Here is a 20,105-nt window from a genome sequence, read left to right on the forward strand (position 1 = left end):
CGCAAGACGGGCCTGAGCCAATCGCCGTTTAGCGCGAGGCCGGAAGGGAGCCGCGGCGCCCGCGCGTGCGCACTCTCGCTTCGGTTCTCGCCTGGGGGCTCGCGCGGTTGCTGGGCTGGGAGCCGCTCGCTGCGTCGTGAGGGGGCGGCCGCGGGTAGGTGGGGGCGCGCGAAGGGAGGGTATCGGGCCTCACGCGCTGCCGCCCCCCCCCCGGCCTTGGCGCAGCCCCATCGGCTTCACCTGCTCCCCCCCCCCCCCGCGCAGCCGCCCTGTGCCTGCCCCGATAGACCCGCAGCCGGGGGCTAGTCTGCGGGGAGCAGCAGTGTGTGTGCGGGCGGGGGGGGGGTCTGTTGGTGCGCACGAGGGGTTCCCTGGTGCTCTCCGGTGCTGGGTGTCGGGTGCTGCATTACGCTGCAGTGATTGCCCGTTGCGATATAGACACTGTAATGAGTGAGACTGTATAGTTTAGATGTGTGTGAAACGTGCGCTACGTGTTACACTATGTGCTTGAAAAGCTAAAAGAAACCGCTTTGCGGGGGTCTATATACAACTCAAACTGCTAAAATAAACCCCTACATGAAGTGAGTCTCACACACCCTTAAAAACTAGAAGCCCTGCTTATCGTGAGACTCACTTGTCTATTTCTTTGTATAACTTATTTGCATAATTTCTGTAGTTCTTCACAAGATAGAAGATTGTATTACTAATTAGTATGTTTATTTCATTACTGAAGCAAAATGCAGGACAATGTAGCACTTTAAAGACTAACAAGATGGTTTATTAGATGATAATAAACCATCTTGTTAGTCTTTAAAGTGCTACATTGTCCTGCATTTTGCTTCAGCTACCCCAGACTAACACGGCTACATTTCTATCACTATTTCATTACTGTAATGCATGAAACAGTCTCCCCTCATCTGTTAAATGTGACACACTCTTCTATAAAAGTAAGATTATCATGTAGGCTAGGATTTATGATGTAAGCTTTTGTTTATATGTTCATGTAATTTTCACTAATCTTACAGTGATTTAAAAGTATACATGCCAAATTTGAATGGCCACTTTGGTCAACAAAAAATCAGTTATTTTTTTCTCTTTTCAGTTTCTCTCTGCCTACAAGCATAATTCAAAGCAAGATCTATTTTCTGCCACATTTGGGCTTTCTAAGTGTGTTGGAGAAGATGGTTAATGTCTTGAAGGGTGTTCTTATAGAATGGTTAGTACTTCTGTCTTCAGTTGAAATTCAGCTTTTCTTAATTGTATAGTTCCTCAAACATCCTAGCCACTTCACAGAACATGTAGAAGCTTTGCTTCCTTCAGTGTCTCTCCTGTGCCTCTTGCACTGAACAGAAGTCTTAGGCAAATTCTGCTTAGACCAGTATGCAACTGTTTGCAATTTATAATCTAGATAGCCCCAAAACAGCTGGCGTGCGAGCTGCCTGAGCAGCAGGGACTGTTGCACCCCAACAACACCATCCTGAAAGGAGGGGGGAGGGCACGGGGAGTCCCAGGAAAGTGAAGCTCTGTCCCCTCGGGAGGAGTTGTCAGCACAGCATTGTCATCCTTTTAAGCCTCATAATCTCTTCCAGCTTCCTCCTGAGTTCTGCACCCTTTGCCTCCTGCCCTGACTCCTGCTCCCTCACCTCCCTACCCTGAGCCCCCCCCATCTGACTCTGTGCCCTGAGTCCACCCCTCCTGCCTTCACTCTATCACCTTCTGCCCTGAGCTGCCCTCACAAACCTTCCATGCCCACACATCTTAACCCCTACCCTTTACCAAGAGTCCCCCATATCTCTGCCCTGACTCCAGCCCAGCAACCTTATACTCCAACCCTAATGCCCCACACCAAACCCTGTGCTCTCAGCCCCCCACCTCCTGCCTTCCCGGCGGGCTGGTTCTCCCTCATTTCCCCTCCTGATTTTCCCCAGCCAGCCCCCCTGCACCGCCCTCCAGCTCTGCTTCCTGCCAGCCCGTTCCTTTTCCTGATCTCCCCCGACCAGTGCCGCTGCACCCCCCCCCCCACCAGCTCTGCTTCCCGCCCCCCCACCAGCCTCGTGGTCCCCCAGCTTTGCTTCCCGCCAACCCACGATCAGGTGTCCGGTTTTTGGGGAGGGGTGTCTACTTGGTAACCCTACCGGAACCAGCAGCAGCATCCACGTGCTAGGGGGAGGGAGGGTTGGGTGAGGTGCTGGAGGGAAGGAGAGGGACTGGTTGCGTGCTGACTGGGGCAGGGGCGGACTGGTCAGGCGGGCTTTCTGCTGAAGGGCCGGCTGGCGGCGGCCCCAGTGCTGGCCAGGGCACTCTGTGGGGCCGAGGGAGAGCCTGTGTTTATACACCGTGGAACAGTTGAGAGGGGAGAAGCCCCGGCATCTTCCCTCTCAGCTGGTTTGAGCTTTTTAATTTTTGTAATAAACACCAAAATTCCAATGATATTTTTAATAAAATCAAAACTGAAAACAAAGGACCTTGGCTTTGTTTATATAGCTAAAATCAGACAAGAACTAGAATATGTAAACCAATGATATTAAACTGTAACTGTCCATAAACTCACATTATACATGTTTTACTAAAAACATACAATAATGTTAGTCTTTAAAGTGCTACATAGTCCTGTTCTTTGTTTCATAATACCAATGTAATCATTATTCTCTGCAAGTTAGGCTACCAATTTTCTTCCTCTTGGGCCCTTCTAGCTAGTCACAGTTTAATTTGTAAAATGTCCCAACAGGGTCACTTTTGCTTAAAGGCTTTCCTAAAAGTTATTCTTGTAAAAAGATGGATGTAGGCAACAAACAAATCTTGAGATTGAGGTTATACGGGAAGAAGTTTTTAAGTTCCATCATTCCAAAATTGTTTTACTTAATACTGTGTTGCTGTATTTTGTCGCTGCCAATAATATGGATTCTGGTGCATGTTTGTCTACAGTGACCCAGCCATGAAGCAGTTCCTACTATACCTGGATGAGTCAAATGCCCTGGGAAAGAAATTCATCATACAAGACCTAGATGAAACGCATGTTTTTGTGTTGGCTGAGTTGGTTAACTTCCTCCAGGAGAAAGTGGGCGAGTTAATGGATCAGAACTCTTTTCCTGTTACACAGAAGTAAAGAGACTAAAAGGTGAGACTAGAAAGTGAATTGACTATTCCGAAATTGAAAGCAGCACCTGTGGAATCAAGAGTGTTGTTGTTCATTCTCTGTGTGACTATTTACGGCATTTTAGAGGGAGGAGGTTACTATAACAAAATGGATTGTTTCCATAAACTAAATACTTTTGAATTGGCTTTGATTTTTGCTATTTTTTGAGAGACTTGAAAACAGGATCCTTTTCAGAGTTTGCTGGTCTAGAGGTTTTCTAATGTTTATTATAAAAGTACCATGTTTATATTCCTTTAGCTTCTTCAATTTCATTTCTTGTAAAATTATATCACTTTGAAAACAGAAGATAATGGTGTCTTATTTATTAACATTTTCTTAGAATATTATGTTTCAAATCACTGTAGGTGTGATTAGAGCAGATAATAATATGTTTGACTCTAACATCTATATTAATATTAGTTTGTGTGATTGATAAAACACCTTACCAAAGTTCAGTGCATGACGACTTGGACTCCTTAGCTTTTATTTTAAAATATTTGATGCACCAAAATGAATAAAATGTTTTCCTTCCATTTGCTAAATTTTGTTGACCAATTAATCATTTGCTAACATAGCTTTTGAGGTAGTCACCTATTTCATAGTTCTATGTTTTTAATTAAAATATTTGAAAGAAAAAAAAATTATTTAGGTTTAAATGGTTGCTGAAGTGGATACCAGCAACAATAAACAGGAAGGAGAAATATGCTGTAAATGGTGGAGAAATAGCCCTGGAAACATGTAGCTAGTTCATCTAAAATCTCTATACAATAAAGTGCATAAACAGGAGGTTAAAATAAATAGGCACTCTTTCTACTCCTCAACCTGAAGAGGGGAAAAAACCAGTTCTCTATTACTGCACAACTTGGGATTGAATTCATAAAGCTCTATTTCAGGTCTTAGTTTCTTCAACAAGTTAACTTGTTACATTAAGGTCTTTCCATCAAAAACATTGTACGTTGACCCCAAGTATTTTAAAACACTGAGCAACACAGAGAGGTTTATTATCAGTTTTATCATGAGCTTTTTCCTCCTGAGCAGGATAGAAAATGACAAAATGGATAATTTAATAAGACTTATAAATGACCATTTAGTTGCAAATGCAAAACTGAGAGATACTACTTAGGCTTTAAGACTTTGGGTAAAGGGGTCAGGGCACAGGTAGTGCTCTCCTCTTCTGCAAGGATTTAAATAATGGCATAGAGAGTACCTTATAAAGTTTGTGGATGATATCAAACTGGAAGGAATTGCAAGTGCTATGGAAGATAGGAATAAAATTAAAAATGATCTAGACAAACTGGAGAAATGGTCTGAAGTAAATAGGATGAAATTCAATAAGGACAAATGCAAAATACTCCATTTAGGAAGGAACAATCAGTGCCTAAGAAGGATTACTGTGGAAAGGGAAGGGGAGGGGAGGAAGAGTGGACCACAAGCTAAATATGAGTCAACAGTGTGACCCTGTTATGTGCAAAAAAAACAACAAAAAGGTAAATCTTCTGGCTGCAGCTGCTGTGTGGAAATGATCCTTTTTCCCAGTGCCAGCTCTGTGGCTGCTGTGGTGGGGAAGAGACCCTCCTATTGATATTCACATGAGTTGTGTGCTTTTATTTGTAGAATAAAAAAAGTTAATTATATAGGTCTTTATATAGCACTTTTATCCAAAACACTTTATACTATGTAGCTAACGGTACAAACATTTGGAAAGATTAAGTAGTCTGCCGAGATCCTCAGTGATGCTTAATGCAATCTCAGAACTGGTGGGTGAGGTGTCAGAAGACTGGAGAAGGGTGAACACAGTATCTAACTGTAAAAAGGAGAACAAAGAGGTATCTGGTAAATTGTAGACCAGTCAGCCTAAATTTGATACCTGGAAAGATACTGGAACAAATTTAAACAATCAGTTGGTAAGCGCCTAGAGGATAATAAGATTATAAGGAATAGTCAGCATGAATTTGTCAAGGAAAAAGCATGCCAAACCAAATTAAATTCCTTTTTGGACAGTTACGGGACTAGTGGATCAAGAGGAGCAGTATATGATAATCATGATTTTAGTAAGGCTTTTGTTTTGATGCAATCTTCTACATGGTAGTACTTCTGAAAAGGATCTGGAGGCTGTCATGGATCATGACAATACAGGCAGTCCCCGGGTTACGTACAAGATAGGGACTGTAGGTTTGTTCTTAAGTTGAATTTGTATGTAAGTCGGAACTGGTGCATATTGTAGGGGAAACTCTAGCCAAACATTTCTCCAGAGCTCAGTTTTATTCTCCCACACCTCACTTCCCTCAGTCCTTTATTCTCAAGCTGAAGTGTCTGCTGAGAAAAGCCGCTCCGCGTCTCCCTGGTCTGCTGGGGGGAAGCAGCTAGTGCGGGGTTGCCTCACCCCATTTGTAAGTAGGGATCCGATATAAGTCGGATCCATGTAACTCGGGGACTGCCTGTAGTATGAGTCAACAATGTGATGCAATTACAAAAAGGGGTGTATGAACGGCAGTGTCTCATGTCTGAAACAGAAGGTAATTGTCTCACTTAAGGTGGCACTATGGAGACCTCAGCTGGAATATTATGTCCAATTCTGGGTGTAATCCTTCAGGAAAAATGTGGAAAAATTCAAGAGAGTCCAGAGGAGGACAACAAAAATGATAAAATGTTTAGAGAAGCTGCCTTATGAAGAGAGGTTTAAAAAGCTGGGCATGTTTTAATTTGAAAGAACACTGAGGAGACGCCTGATAACATATTTGAAGATTGTTAAGAGAATGTTCACCAGTTATTCTTCATGTCCAGTGAAGGTAGGACAAGCAGTAATGGGCTTACTCTTCAGCAAAGGAGATTTAGGTTAGTGTGAATAGCAGGGGTCCCCTCAAATCCTCTCCAAACCTGTTTTCAGGTCATCATACCATCTTTTTTTTCAATTCCCCAGTAGACACCAAAGGGGGTTCTTAGAGCAAAGAAAGTCATCTCCCATCTTTCTTGCTTTAGGAGAAAGGTAAGTCTGGGGGAAAATAAAGAGAAGCAGGGGTTGACTTGAAAATAATGCAGTCTTCCTGAGTCAGCCATTTTGGTATAGTCTATATGGTGGGAGTGGGGAACCATTTTAGGCTCGGGGCCCACTGACCTACAGAAACATCAGCTGGGAGGCAATGCACAAGTGAAACACAAAACCCTCACCGACTTGGCTTCCGACTGAGAAGGAAAAACACTTCTCACATTCCCCTCCCACACTAGAGCCTTGGGGGTCTAGCACAATAAATTTTGTTTACTCCAGCCCTGCCGTGGGACAGCAGGGGCGGGGCTTGAGCACCGACGTGGGCTTTCCAATGCTCGGAGTCGGCCCTGAGCCTCGGAGACGGGATGCAGGTAAGCCAAGGACTGCATCTGGCTACTAGGCCTGAGTTTCCCCACCCCTGCTATATGGCCTCTCCTCAAGGAGTGTATTGCTCTGAGCAGCGCGTCTGTTTCATAGGGCAGTTCAGGACAGTTACTCCATGCTTTCTAAGGCCCCACAGTGGCTGCCCCAACTATCCTATGAACAGGTTGGTTCCCTGTATTGAAGTTCGCTTCAACCTCATCTGTGGGGCCCAGGGTGGCTCTGGGGATTACCTAGGTTGTCTGGGGCAGGCAGCAGGGGTCACGCTCCCTGCAGGCACTGTGACAGTGGGAGCTATGAGAAGTGGAATGATGCAAGAGCCTCTGCTCTGCCACCTCCACGCCAGGTGGCTCTGCTTCCCATGGCTGCAGTGAAGCACAGCAACACAGCTGGGAGTTGGCAAGGTGAAGCAGGCTTCTGGGCTGCTCTCTTTACTGTGGCTCCTGCCACTGTGGTGAGTGCAGTGGCCTGGTCTCTGCTGCTGCCCCATGCCAGGCCCTCATAATCTCCTGGCTCATGTTGCTTGTGGGAAGGGGCTTTGGGGAAGGGGTGCAATGGGGGGGCAGGAGAAGGAGGAGCAGAGACAGGAGGAGGGGTTGGGGGTGAAGCAGGAGTGGGACTTTGGGGAAGGTATGGAGTGGGGGGAAGATGTCCTGGGTCCCACACCTCTATGGCCAGTCTGGCTCAGACTAGGTCATGAGACTATGTAATTGGATTTCTACCACTGAGAGGGTATACGCTATTTTATTAGGGGGGGGGGGGGGAGTTAACTGCATTGGTACTTAATGTGGTTAATGCAGAACTGAAATTCCTGAACACTGTATTCCAAGGCATATGCATTAAATGAGACTGGTGAAAGCATTTCAAGGCTGCTCCACTGAAGGCTTTGTTGTTGTTTTTTTCTCTTGTCTGGTGTTATCATGCTTAGTCTATCATCAACAAAACAGTATGCATTTGCTGCCAAGCAAAAAAAGCTGAATGCACACATAGGAAAGCCTGCTTTTGTTATAGAAACCTAATTAGAAGAGGATTGTTTGATTTCACACATAGGAGATTGACCTCTTTTGTAGGTGGTTGTTAGTACATTTTGCTCTTTTGTATCATTTGAAGAGGACATAAGGTACATAATTCAATCATTAACAGCTTTGTAGTTTGTGTGTCAAATTCATCTTTATCCAAAATAATTCTACACGTTGAATAAGCACCTCAGCATGAAATTTTAACGCATCCAGAATAGGGATGTGTTCAATCTCATATTGGCATTTTGTCTGAGCACAAATCTCCTTATTTGATATGCATTTTATTCTGGTTGATTGTAATCCTACTATGAATAAAGTAAAAAAAAATCAATGACTATTAGCAGAAAGGTCACCTAAACTGTTTTCAACTACCTTACAAAATTATATTCAGTGCTGAAGGTAAGTAATTTGACAGGCAAGAAACATTATGTATCTTCATCATGTTGCTAAGAGCATCCAAGGAGATTTTGTGCCTGGGATAGTAAGTTAAATACAAGTTTTGCAGAGTTTAATTACATATATATATTAAACACATTGATAAATGTCATATCCACTTTATACAAAACTTTTTAAAAAAAATTAACATGGTATATGTACAAAAGTAGCAACATAAAAGCTTCTTCAAGGCACATTCCTGTTGAACTGTGGATGTGGAGTTGATTTTCTCCTTAATCCTTTACCCATCCTGGTACCATGCGGAATCTTTCCTTCACTTACTGTGTATTCCTTTACCACACAGCAGAGGTTCCCAGCCCTTTTTAGCAGGAGCTGGCTTGGTGTTGGGTATTCTCACAGATCTCCTCATATGTCCTGGAACAGATGACATAATCTCTGCTTTTTACTGTCCTTTTCCTCATTTCCCGCCCTCTGTTTAACTTGCCATCTTTTCCCCTTCATATTCTTTTCATTTACTACTTATGTGGACTTTTCTCCTCCCCTTTGTTCCCTTCCTTTCACTCTAGTAGTTCTGAATTTCCTCCCCATTTCTCCGTGTACCCAGCATACTGCAGACAATCTGGGAGCATTCAATGAAGTGCTATCAACATTTCAACCAGGGGGCTCCCCCAAAAGTGTTCTGCCTCAGATGGCATACTTGTGACATTTTCTAACTACAGGATTCTTCCTTCAAACAAACCATTAATTCCCCACTCTTCAGAAATACCACTGAATTCCATACTCTTCTTTCATTGAAAATACATCACTTCTATGTTCGTCCCCATAGCTCCTCTATTTCCTCCACTCCCACATTATTTAATCCACTGTGTTTCCTCTTCCAGCACATCATACAAGTCCCTGCATCTGGCAGCTGTTCCTTACAGAAGCAGTAGTGACAACTGTGACTGTCCTTTGGCATCCATAGACAGAAGTAGTGACCAGCAGGTGTCCTGTGGCCCAGCAATGTGTTATCAATAAAAGACTGCCACAAACCTCTCCTTTTGCTTGTGATAAAATCCTTGCTTGTATATCAAGATTGTTTGCAATTTCAAGAGACAACAGATGAGCAATTGAGGAATCTATTCATGGATTTTCCCATTGAAAAGAAAACGTTCTCTTCTAACCTGGGAGGGAGGCAGCATCACGAGGCAGACAAATGAGTATTTAATTGCATTTTGGGGAAATGTCTACAGTTTGTTCCTGAAAACTATATTGAGATTAAAGAGCAGTGTACAGCTCATGTTATTGAAAGGTGTTTGTCCTGGGCTAATCTCCCCCAGGAGCTTTTTAAAAACATATAACATCAGATTGATGCAACCTACTGAATTCCAATGTCAAGAAAATGAACTCTTTGGATTGTTTGTTATTAACCATCAGGATACAAATTATCTGTGTTGAAGATGGTTTATCAATATTCAGAGGAGGGGAATTACCCCAACTTTCCATATAATTTGGTGGCAGATTGTTACTAAGGGTCTTGCAAGGCTCTTTCAATTATCACTATGCTTCCTCTCACACTACCAACTACTGTTACAGTTCTGAATAGTTGCTTGAGCCCAGATATACTTTTTGCTCTCTGAAAACATTTGTACAGACTTTTTTTTTTCAAGTGCTGCGTTCTAAAGGCCTTTATGTTTGAAGAGCTGGGAGAAAATGGACAGTTTTCTCTGATACAACATATTAAAGAATTGTGATTAGACTTTTGATGTCTTGAAATTAGGCAGACTCTTGTTTTAATTAAAGCTTCCATTAATTACATTCTAAAATGCAGTAGATCAGTTAGATTTTCTCCTTACAGAATAAAACAGATAAAGTGTTGGAAGCAATGTCTACCTGAAGTAACAGAGCTGCTAGGCAAACTGAAATAATTCTGCTTCATATTCCCTGTAGGCAAGACAAATTCTACATATAAATGTGTTTGGTTTTTTCCTTTCATCATAGTGATAGACTTTTGCTGATCTGTGTGTTCTGAATATTAAGTTCTTCCATTCAGATATTCAGTATGACAAAAAAAGGCTTACATGCTGCAGTTTGATGGAAAACTTGGTCTTGATTAGTCCTGAAAATAAGACAGAGATGGGCACATTTAAAATATTTTAAAGGCCTCTTAGGTTTTGTAAAAGCAATGTTGATTACAACCAGTGTGTCCCTGTAAATGAAGCTGTACTGGATGTTACTTTGTGTTTTGTTTTGTTTTGTTTTTTTACTTCTAACACACTTTACTGAAGCATGTTAAAGGTAATATTGACTCCTATATGGTCCATCCATCAGAAGAGTTAGAGGTATAGATCTACAGCATATATATGTCATTTTAGCTAACTGCATAATTGATTGCGCCAGTAGGTTGTCATCCCCTGGGTGGGCCAGTAGTTGTCTGCAGAGGAATGGTGAGAGGCTGAATTTGATTTTTCTCTAGACTATTCTGTTCTGCTGTCAATATATGTGTTATGCTGTCCTGCAGTAAATCAGGAACATGAGTGCCAACTTCCAGACAGGCTGTTAAGAACAAGACACAAGCCCCCAAATTGACTTAGTTCTGTACTTAGATTGCACTAAGTATCAAGTGTAAACTTCTCAAGCATTATAGCTGCCTAACCATAGAGTCACAATCCCCTTGGATACTCCAGTCTATCTTGTCACCTTGGCAAGCTTGCTTTTGTGGTAGATGATCCCTTACGTGAAAGATCCCAATAGTATTTAGTTTACTCCAAGGCCCAAAGAACCCAGCACTTGCACCAGATCAATTGCAACCTCGATATCACACCAGACCATGCTTGTAGATAATCCTATAATAAACTAACGATTTATTAAAACAGAAATGAGTTATTTACAAGGTTTAAACAAGGACCGTATATATACACACAGATGCATTACAATCTGAAGCTTCAAAAAGTAATGAAGTATCTATAATAAACACTATAAGTCCATTATGACTAACCCAAGCTTTGCACTGGGGCTCTTTTATGCATAGAAAAATTTCCCCTTCAGAATCCAAGCAGCACAAAAATATGGTTCCTCAATTTTAGCATATTTAATTCCCTTTCCCCCTTCTGCACCGAGCTTCAAGCATAGTTGATGGGAGGAATTCACTTGTATGATTCATCTTTATGGGGCAGGGAAAATAAATAACTGAGGGCATGTCTAGATTATAAAATTGACTCAAGTTACGTTGGCATACTGCCATCACAATCTGTACGTTGCTTGCATATGTGTATACTTGGCTCCCTGTGTCTACCATGCACATACTCACCAGGGGTATTTCTAGTGATGCAGAATGCAGTGCACCATGGGTACATATCCTACTCTGCAACTCACTACCATCTAGCACAGTGGTTCCCAAACTTTTTGGCATCATGCCCCCTTTTTGATTTTTGAGAAACCCTCACGTTCCTTCCTCCCCCTCCCCCCAGCGGCAAAACTCGTTGAGCAAAAAAAAAGGAACTCACGGGGGCCGAAAACCAAAATAGCAGCTTAGGGGATTCTAGCACATTGTTTTAGGGAAATTTTGGCAATGCGTGATGCAGCCAAAATGAATCACGCAGATATTACTGGGAGTATGGGGCTAATGTCCCAGTTTGCAATTGTCTCCACCCTAAAATGTTATCTGTATCCCATAATTTTCACACTTTTTTTTCAAAATCCCACAAAACTGCATCCCTTCTGGCTGTTCACCTTTGACAGAAGCATGGAGCCTAAACATCTCTGTGCTATTGTCATGAGCATTGCAAGCACAGGATGCGTGATCCTGGAATATTTGTAGAGCTGCATAAAGAATCTGATGAGTGGAGAACAAGACAATTTCTTAGAGGACAGATTGCTGTGGGACATGACATAAAATCAATTCAAGGTGGTTGGTGATATTCGTAGACCAGCTACAGATGGTGGAGCACATCTTTTGACCCTAAGAAACAAGCACTGAGTGGTAGAATCTCATTGTAATACAGTTTTGAGATGATGAGCAGTGGCTGCAGGACTTTTGGATGTGAAAGACCATATTTCTGGATCTGTGTGCTGATCTTTGCACCAGAACAGGGACACCAAAAGGAAAACTGCACTGACCGTGAGGAAATGAGTGGTAATCGCACAGTGAAAACTTGCAATGCCAGATATTTTCTCCTTTTGGAATAGCAATGTAGCACTTTAAGGACTAACAAAATGGTTTAATAGAAAATCCACCTCAGGGACTATTGTGATGCAACAGTGCAGGATTATTAATTGTCTTCTGTTACATAGTACTGTGATTCTCAGTAATGTGCAGGACATAGTGGATAGATTTAAAACAATGAGGTTGCTGAATTGCAGTGGACTGACAGGTGAAAAATAGGAATATGCCCACTAATTACCTTGCCACTGAGTACATCAATAGAAAGGGCTATTTTCTATGCTTATGCAAGCACTAGTGGATCACCAGAGCATTTCACCAACATCAGCATGGGAAGGTCAGGGAAGATGCATGACACTTGCATCTTTATGAACAGAGCACTGTTCAGAAAGCTACAAGGAAGGATTTTCTTTCCTCACTGGCGGATTGCCATTATGGATTTGAAATGCCAATAGTGATCCAGCTTCCCCCTTGCTTCCCTGGTTCATGAAGCTATACATCAGCAATAAATCCTTTAAAAACTTAACAGCATCAAATAACTATTCAACCACTGTGCACAGCAGGTGCAAAAGGAGAATTGAATGTGGTGTTAGTCATTTAATGGGTTGCTCATGTTGTTTACTTACAAGCTTGAACCTCAGTGAAAAAAAATATCGCCATAGTTATAGCTGCCTTCTGTGTCCTGCATAATATCTGTAAAGAGTAGGGGAAAGTTTCCATTGGGAAGCAGGGTAGATGTGGAGTGGCTATCTGCTAAATTTGAACACCTAAATGTAAGGCCTATTAGAAAAGCTCCATGTGGAGATACACAGCTCAGGGATGCTTTGAAAGACTATTTTAACACTGAGTCAGAGTAGTGTGTATTGTTGTAGTGTGCTTTACCTGGTCCTGCTGTTTTGTGGATTGGCAGGAATTGTGTGGTGATTGCTTTGCTTTACATGTAAGAATATACAATTGTCAATGCACCGAATTAATTGCTTAATTAATAATCATATGAATTGCATGATACTGTGCAATAATATGGAATTGGTTGCTCTGAGAACTGCTAAGCATATGCTGTGAACTAATAAAGATGAATTCTGTTCCAAATAATGGATTTTGTTGCAGAATAAAATTCAGTTCAAAACAAAAATTTTAAAATAAATCATTTAAAAACTGAATTAAACTTAATCAGTTAAGAGAAGAGAACTTATAGAGGGGAAAGAAAATAATGTCCATTTCAGCTATGTATGCACCAGGTCATTGTATGTGAAGTTATAATTGTTTTTAACATCCCCCATGGTAGAGTGGCAGGGGCAGTACATGTTGAGGGGGGAGAATAGGGGGCAGCTCATACTGAGTTCTCAGTGAGCTAAAAAGTGTGGTGAGCCTGGGATTGTTGAATCTGCAGATTCACGTCAGTCTGCAGCATGTGTTTGCTGCCTGAAAAGCCTCATTTTGCCCTAGTGCATCTGCCTCTTGTTTTATTGTTTGGGCTCCTGGGCCTCTCTCCTCTCCACTCTTTCCTTCTCCAGTGTTAGCTGGTGGCCGGGGTTGTGAGTGGTCTGTGAGCCCTATCACACTCGAGTCTTTGACTGCTAGGACAGAGTCCCTTCACAGCGGGCAGCCAGGGAGGCGGAGGGGTGCCCCAAAGATACAACCAAGTCTTTTAACTGCGAGGACAAAGTCCCTTCGCAGCGGGCAGCCAGAGAGGCTGACGGGTGCCCCAAGGTGGTGCAGAGAGAGCTCGTTCCATCCGAGACTTCGACTGCTAGGACAAAAGTCCCTTCGCAGTGGGCAGCCAGGGAGGCTGACGGGCTCCCCAAGAGTCTGCCCTGTGGAGGCAGCAGAACTCAATGCTCAGCTCTTACTGCATTTATCCCTGACTGGCTATGGTTCTTTTGATTGTGTTCGGTTCTGTTACAGCAACAGGAGGAGTCAGGTTAAAGCTTAAATAGTTACTATTTTATTGTTACAAGGCAAACTTAGCTGTTAAATGTTACTACTGTGTTACAGATAACACAGCCACTACAAAAGGCAAGACAGAAAATACAATGAAAAGTCACTTAAGGTACCATGAAACCCTTTTGGTTCTCTGAGCTCTTAATGCATGCGCGCAAAAATAGACACCTCGCAGGTATATTCTCACCCTTGCGATCCTTACTCCGGCGAAGCCAGCGTTTCTCTCAATCCCAATGGGAAGCAGTCAGTACGAGATGAAGGCATCCCTAAAGTCTCGGGGGTCCAAGACCGCCTGACCAGCAGGTATGTGTTTGGATCTCCAATTAAGTGGGGCACAGGGTCCCACTTGATACCCCTGTGGTCACGTAGATGCTTCTCTTGTCATTAAAATGCCAATTAAGTTGGAACGTCTTTGTGACGCCCATTCCCACAGCGGGTCCAAAGCTTAATTTGCACCTGTGAATTGGAGGTAACTAAATCGTTAGGGCTGGACATTCTTTCTGATGGGGTGGCAGATTCTTCTTCCGGGACGGTGTGTAGATGTATCAATACTGGTACCAGCCAAGGGCAGCTCGAGGCCCCGATCACCTGCTGGCCCAATTACCATGGTTCTGTCTGGTTCCTGTCTAGCATCCAGGGCCACTGTTATTCCAGCACCTCGGGAGGCCCTGGAGCCTTTGAAGACAGAGTTTCGTTCTCAAGGATTCTCTCTCCCAAGGATGTCGGAGGGAGAAGGGGGGTGGAAGGGTTTCTGTCTGGCTACATCCAGGCTGTCCACAATAGTTATCCTCCAGTCCTTGTGCTTACAGGCTGATGTAGCATAAGCTTGCAGGATCTCTCTGAGCGTGTCACCCTGGCTATGTCTATACTGCACAGATATATGTTTCCAAATAGCAGGTTATTTCAAAATTTGGCGCGGTGTGGACTCAAATGGCCTAGCTTATTTTGAGCTGAAGGTGGCACCTCCTGAGTAGAGGCACCTCCTGAGTCCCCTTCTTTCTCCTCAAGAGATCATCAGATCTAGTCCCCTGCCCACACAGCAGGACCAAACACTATCTAGATCAGTGGTTCCCAACCTTCAGAGGCTCCCGGGCGCCCGGGAGGTGGGGGCCACTCACGCGCCAGGCGCCCAGGAGGTGGGGGCCACTCACACGCCGGGAACCCGGGGGCGGGGCCGCTCGTCCGGGGGCATGCTAGGGGACTGGGATGCCCTTGCACCCGGCACGTGCCCTAGGGCCGGGGCTGGGGCCGCCCGAGCGCCTTGTGCTGTGGGCCCGGGGCCGGCGCTGCTGCCCGAGCCACGCGCCTGGGGCCGGCACTGGTGCCGCTCGAGCACTGCGCGCCCGAGCGCCCACATGTGCCCCGGGGCTGGGGCTGCCCGAGCGCCACGCACCCAGCGCCGGTGCGTGTCGCGCACCTGGGGCCGGCGCCTCCCGTGCGCCGGGGGCGGGGCCGGCCCAGGTTGTCGGCGGGCGCCCACGAATGCCCTGGCAGGCGCCATGGCGCCCACAGGCACCGCGTTGGGGACCACGGATCTAGATCAGCCCTGCCAGAGGTTTGTCTAAATGAATATTTAAATTATTTGTATTTTAACAACATCATCAGTATGACATTGCCAATACATACTAACACAGAGCTTTCTCTCTAGTGCGAGTATTACAGGTTTGGCCTGTTTGCTGCCACACAAAGGATAGTGAGGCTATTGGAAAAAAGGCTTATATAAAAGAAGTAAATCATTCTGCATTTCCTAATTCAAGGCCAGTTTCTAATGTCTTTACTTACACTGATTGGTATCTTACTCCATAATGAGTCCTAAAGAAGTCAGTGGAACTAACCCTGTTGCAAGGTGTTCTGCAACTTGAGTAAAAGTATCAGAATCTGACCTTCAATTTTTTTCCCCCATAATTCAGTATTACTGACTAGTTCAACAAGCATAGGATAAGCCCAAAAGGAGGAACACAAGAAAAACAGAAATCAGGAAAATTCATCATGACATGGAAACAAATTCATTTCCAAAAATAAGTCATGGTCTTCCGTTTGAGCTAACATCAAGCTTAGGAGAGATTAAACTTAGCACGAGGATATTTGAGAAGTAAGGACTAAGTGACAGATGTAAAACATAATGTGAAGCTATTTCCCTATTATAAAGGGGACCTAACTTTGGAACAGAATTAAGATTTTACCTTTCTTTGTTTTAAATCAAGACAAGTTTAGAACTGAATTGTCCAACAATTTGAAAACAGGCCAGTAAGGGGAGCTCTTACCAAAAATTAAAACTAAACTTTTAAGAACTGCCACAGAATAAAAAATCTTAAACAACAATGGTCCTGTAGTACCTTACAGACTAACAAAAATATATAAATAGTATAACCTGTAGCACCTTACTATCACAAACTGGGTTGTGCCCATAGAAACTCATGATACTACAGGCAGTCCCCGGGTTACGTACAAGATAGGGACTGTAGGTTTGTTCTTAAGTTGAATTTGTATGTAAGTCAGAACTGGTACATATTGTAGGGGAAACTCTAGCCAAACATTTCTCCAGAGCTCAGTTTTATTCTCCCACACCTCACTTCCCTCAGTCCTTTATTCTCAAGCTGAGGTGTCTGCTGAGAAAAGCCGCTCTGCGTCTCCCTGGTCTGCTGGGGGGAAGCAGCTAGTGAGGGGTTGCCTCACCCCGTTTGTAAGTAGGGATCTGATGTAAGTCGGATCCATGTAACCCGGGGACTGCCTGTATATATATTTTTGTTAGTTTCTAAGGTGCTACAGGACCATTGTTGTTTTTTAAATTTTCTTTAGTTGCAGATTAACATCTAAGACTTACACTAAGACTTCTGCCACATGATAGTTAATGCAAAATGCAGGACAATGTAGCACTTTAAAGACTAACAAGATGGTTTATTAGATGATGAGCTTTCGTGGGCCAGACCCACTTCCTCAGATCAAATAGTGGAAGAAAGTAGTCACAACCATATATACCAAAGGATACAATTAAAAAAAATGAACAAATATGAAAAGGACAAATCACATTGCAGAACAGGAGGGGGATGCCGGGGGGGGGGGAGGGAAGGAAGGAAGGTAAGTGTCTGTGAATTGATGATATTAGAGGTAGGGAGAGTGGGATGTTTGTGAGTTAATGGTATTAGAGGTGATAATTGGGGAAACTATCTTGGTAATGGGTGAGATAGTTCAAATGTTTGTTAAGTCCTTGTTGGAAAGTGTCGAATTTTAACATGAATGATAGTTCAGAGGATTCCCTTTCAAGTGCAGATGTAAAAGGTCTTTGTAGCAGAATGCAGGTGGTTAAGTCATTGAGAGAGTGTCCTTTCTGGTTAAAATGGCAAGAAACTGTTTTCTCTTTGTGATCTTGTCTGATATCTGTTTTGTGGGCATTAATCTTTGGCGAAGTGTCTGAGATGTTTGTCCAATATACATAGCAGACGGACACTTTCGGCACATGATAGCATAGATTATACTTCTGGATGCGCCAAAGGATTAATGCCCACAAAACAGATATCAGACAAGATCACAAAGAGAAAACAGTTTCTTGCCATTTTAACCAGAAAGGACACTCTCTCAGTGACTTAACCACCTGCATTCTGCTACAAAGACCTTTTACATCTGCACTTGAAAGGGAATCCTCTGAACTGTCATTCATGTTAAAATTCGACACTTTCCAACAAGGACTTAACAAACATTTGAACTATCTCACCCATTACCAAGATAGTTTCCCCAATTATCACCTCTAATACCATTAACTCACAAACATCCCACTCTCCCTACCTCTAATATCATCAATTCACAGACACTGACCTTCCTTCCTCCCCCCCCCCCCCCCTGCATCCCCCTCCTGTTCTGCAATGTGATTTGTCCTTTTCATATTTGTTCATTTTTTTTAATTGTATCCTTTGGTATATATGGTTGTGACTACTTTCTTCCACTATTTGATCTGAGGAAGTGGGTCTGGCCCACGAAAGCTCATCATCTAATAAACCATCTTGTTAGTCTTTAAAGTGCTACATTGTCCTGCATTTTGCTTCAACTACCCCAGACTAACACGGCTACATTTCTATCACTATTCTACATGATAGTTAATGTTTGAGCCACCGCTCTACTATGATTTGATACAAACATATCTTTTCCCTTTTGGATATGTATTCCTATGAAAACAAATATTCTTACTTCACAGTATCCTTCTAGATTCTGATAGAAATGTAGCGTGTTAGTCTGGGGTAGCTGAAGCAAAATGCAGGACAATGTTTGATCTATTCTATCACTATTTGATCTGAGGAAGTGGGTCTGGCACACGAAAGCTCATCATCTAATAAACCATCTTGTTAGTCTTTAAAGTGCTACATTGTCCTGCATTTTGCTGCTTCTAGATTCTAGATGTTTTCAGCAGCTCACTGTGGGGCCAGATACCCAGATCCTTACAATTTATTAGGCAATTGACTACTGTTATTTCTTTTTATATGGGGATCCAATTGCTGAGCAGTGGTTTTGACTGTTGACTTGACAGTTTGAAGCAGCCTTGGCGATTAGAGCAGTATTCCATTTTAGGGGATTAAGTAACTCAGACAATACCCACTATGGCCCTGCCAATTCTCAACCTGCTCCTAGTTTTAGGGGTGCAATAAGCAATAGAAGAATAACTGGAAATGAGTGCTGGGGAGCAATATAATGTCTAATATTGCATTTGACTATGTAATAAGTAAGCTTAAGTATCAGTAGTGTTATATTAGCTCCTTTAAACCAATGTGTCCCTTAATTTGAGACATATGCTATCCTGCTGCAAACCGGAGATTAAAACATGTACCCCAACTCCATGAGTTAACACTTACAGGAAAGAGTTGCAGTTAATTAATCAATTGGAGAGACAGGATCTAGGGGGCATTTCAAGTACAGACATCAGCTTCTTCTTGTGGAGAACTATGCCCTTATAATATAACTATCAGAGCTCTGCATCTCTCCAACATCCTGGTTCCTTAAGGAGATGTTCTGCCATTTGTTATGTCCTCTGGGGCTGCTCCCCTAACTTCCCCCAAAACCTGGTGGTGGGAGGATGGGGCAGGTAAATGTCAGAAGGGCAATTATAATTGCTTCAATAAGCAGCAATTCACCAGCAGATTTCTCCTTGGAAATTCACAGTATCATAAGGGGGCTCATGCCACTTGGAGGATGCTCCCCAACACACACAGGCTTATGCAGTCACTGAGGAAGGAAGATGTATATGCAGTAGGAATGCACCTACTTCTCAACTGCACCTACTTCTCGATAGTTATATTAGTTCTTCAGTTTCATTTTATTTCCCTCTGTGCTGTGCAGTGCAAGTGACCATCTGATTCTCCATATATCTAAAATGTTGCTAGTAATACTCAGAAGTGGGCCATGAAGAAAACCCACCACAAACCAAAACCAAAATCCTCCTTAAGTCAAGATAAAATCAACCGTGTTCTCCCAAACAAAGCTAAAATCAACTAGAAAAGTTAACTGAACACTTGAAATTTAGTCCTTTTTAGAGTTCTAGATGCTAAATCTGCCTCAGAGTCCCTCTGTAAGTTTTAGTGAGTCTATAATAATGCTTGCCTTTTTTTAAACATGCTTTTCTCCTCTGTGTTGCTGTGTGAAGGACTCACACAAACAAAAGAGGAAATGTAGTAACTAGGCAGGGGAAACAGTGAAACTATCAACAAAGTCCTGTCAAGTGACCAAAGTAAATAAAAGTGAAATACAGAATAATATTGTTTCTCTCTCAGATTTTGTAATCCTGGATGTTACCTGTAATGATTAGAAAAGAAATTATATTTTCAAGTTAAGTTTTTCTAAATAAAGAAATACAGGCACATACATACATATGCAGGAATGTGCTCATACACACAAGAAAATCCCACCTACCCCCAAACCTCACTCAGGTGGTTGATTAGCCTTAAGACAAGTGTGCCTCAGGGAAACCATGACTCATAAAATATCTAGAGTGTAGATCAAAGGGGTTGGCTTTCATTGTTGCATGGTTCACTTTACCAATACAGCTATAGATGACCCAAGGGCAAATTACAAAGTACTCTTCAGGGTCAGAGGTGCTGACTTTCATTTTTCCAGGTGGGT

The 20,105-nt window shown here is 43.0% G+C and overlaps 2 protein-coding genes and 1 long non-coding RNA gene across 3 annotated transcripts in view; 2 read left to right on the forward strand and 1 right to left on the reverse strand.

Annotated features, from left to right (window-relative positions):
• The first annotated feature begins 22 nt into the window (after window positions 1–22).
• On the forward strand, window positions 23–8,953 carry GTF2H5 (general transcription factor IIH subunit 5). The gene is made up of 4 exons (XM_075924553.1): window positions 23–154; window positions 1,103–1,216; window positions 2,926–3,118; window positions 8,800–8,953. Exons 2-3 carry the CDS (start codon window positions 1,182–1,184, stop codon window positions 3,104–3,106), a joined length of 216 nt encoding a protein of 71 aa, XP_075780668.1. The 5' UTR covers window positions 23–154; window positions 1,103–1,181; the 3' UTR covers window positions 3,107–3,118; window positions 8,800–8,953.
• The window catches only part of LOC142827932 (uncharacterized), a 33,900-nt gene continuing 22,197 nt past the window's right edge, over window positions 8,403–20,105 (reverse strand). The window contains exon 2 of the long non-coding RNA XR_012902738.1: window positions 8,403–10,016. This is a non-coding gene — a long non-coding RNA (uncharacterized LOC142827932). The remainder of the gene's footprint in view (window positions 10,017–20,105) is intronic.
• The window catches only part of LOC142827931 (uncharacterized), a 239,617-nt gene continuing 229,526 nt past the window's right edge, over window positions 10,015–20,105 (forward strand). Inside the window, exon 1 of the mRNA XM_075924551.1 lies at window positions 10,015–12,043. The gene's annotated coding sequence lies outside the window, so the exon portion shown is untranslated. The remainder of the gene's footprint in view (window positions 12,044–20,105) is intronic.

The sequence above is a fragment of the Pelodiscus sinensis genome, chromosome 3 (genome assembly GCF_049634645.1).
Source record: "Pelodiscus sinensis isolate JC-2024 chromosome 3, ASM4963464v1, whole genome shotgun sequence".
Classification (NCBI taxonomy): Eukaryota; Metazoa; Chordata; order Testudines; family Trionychidae; genus Pelodiscus; species Pelodiscus sinensis.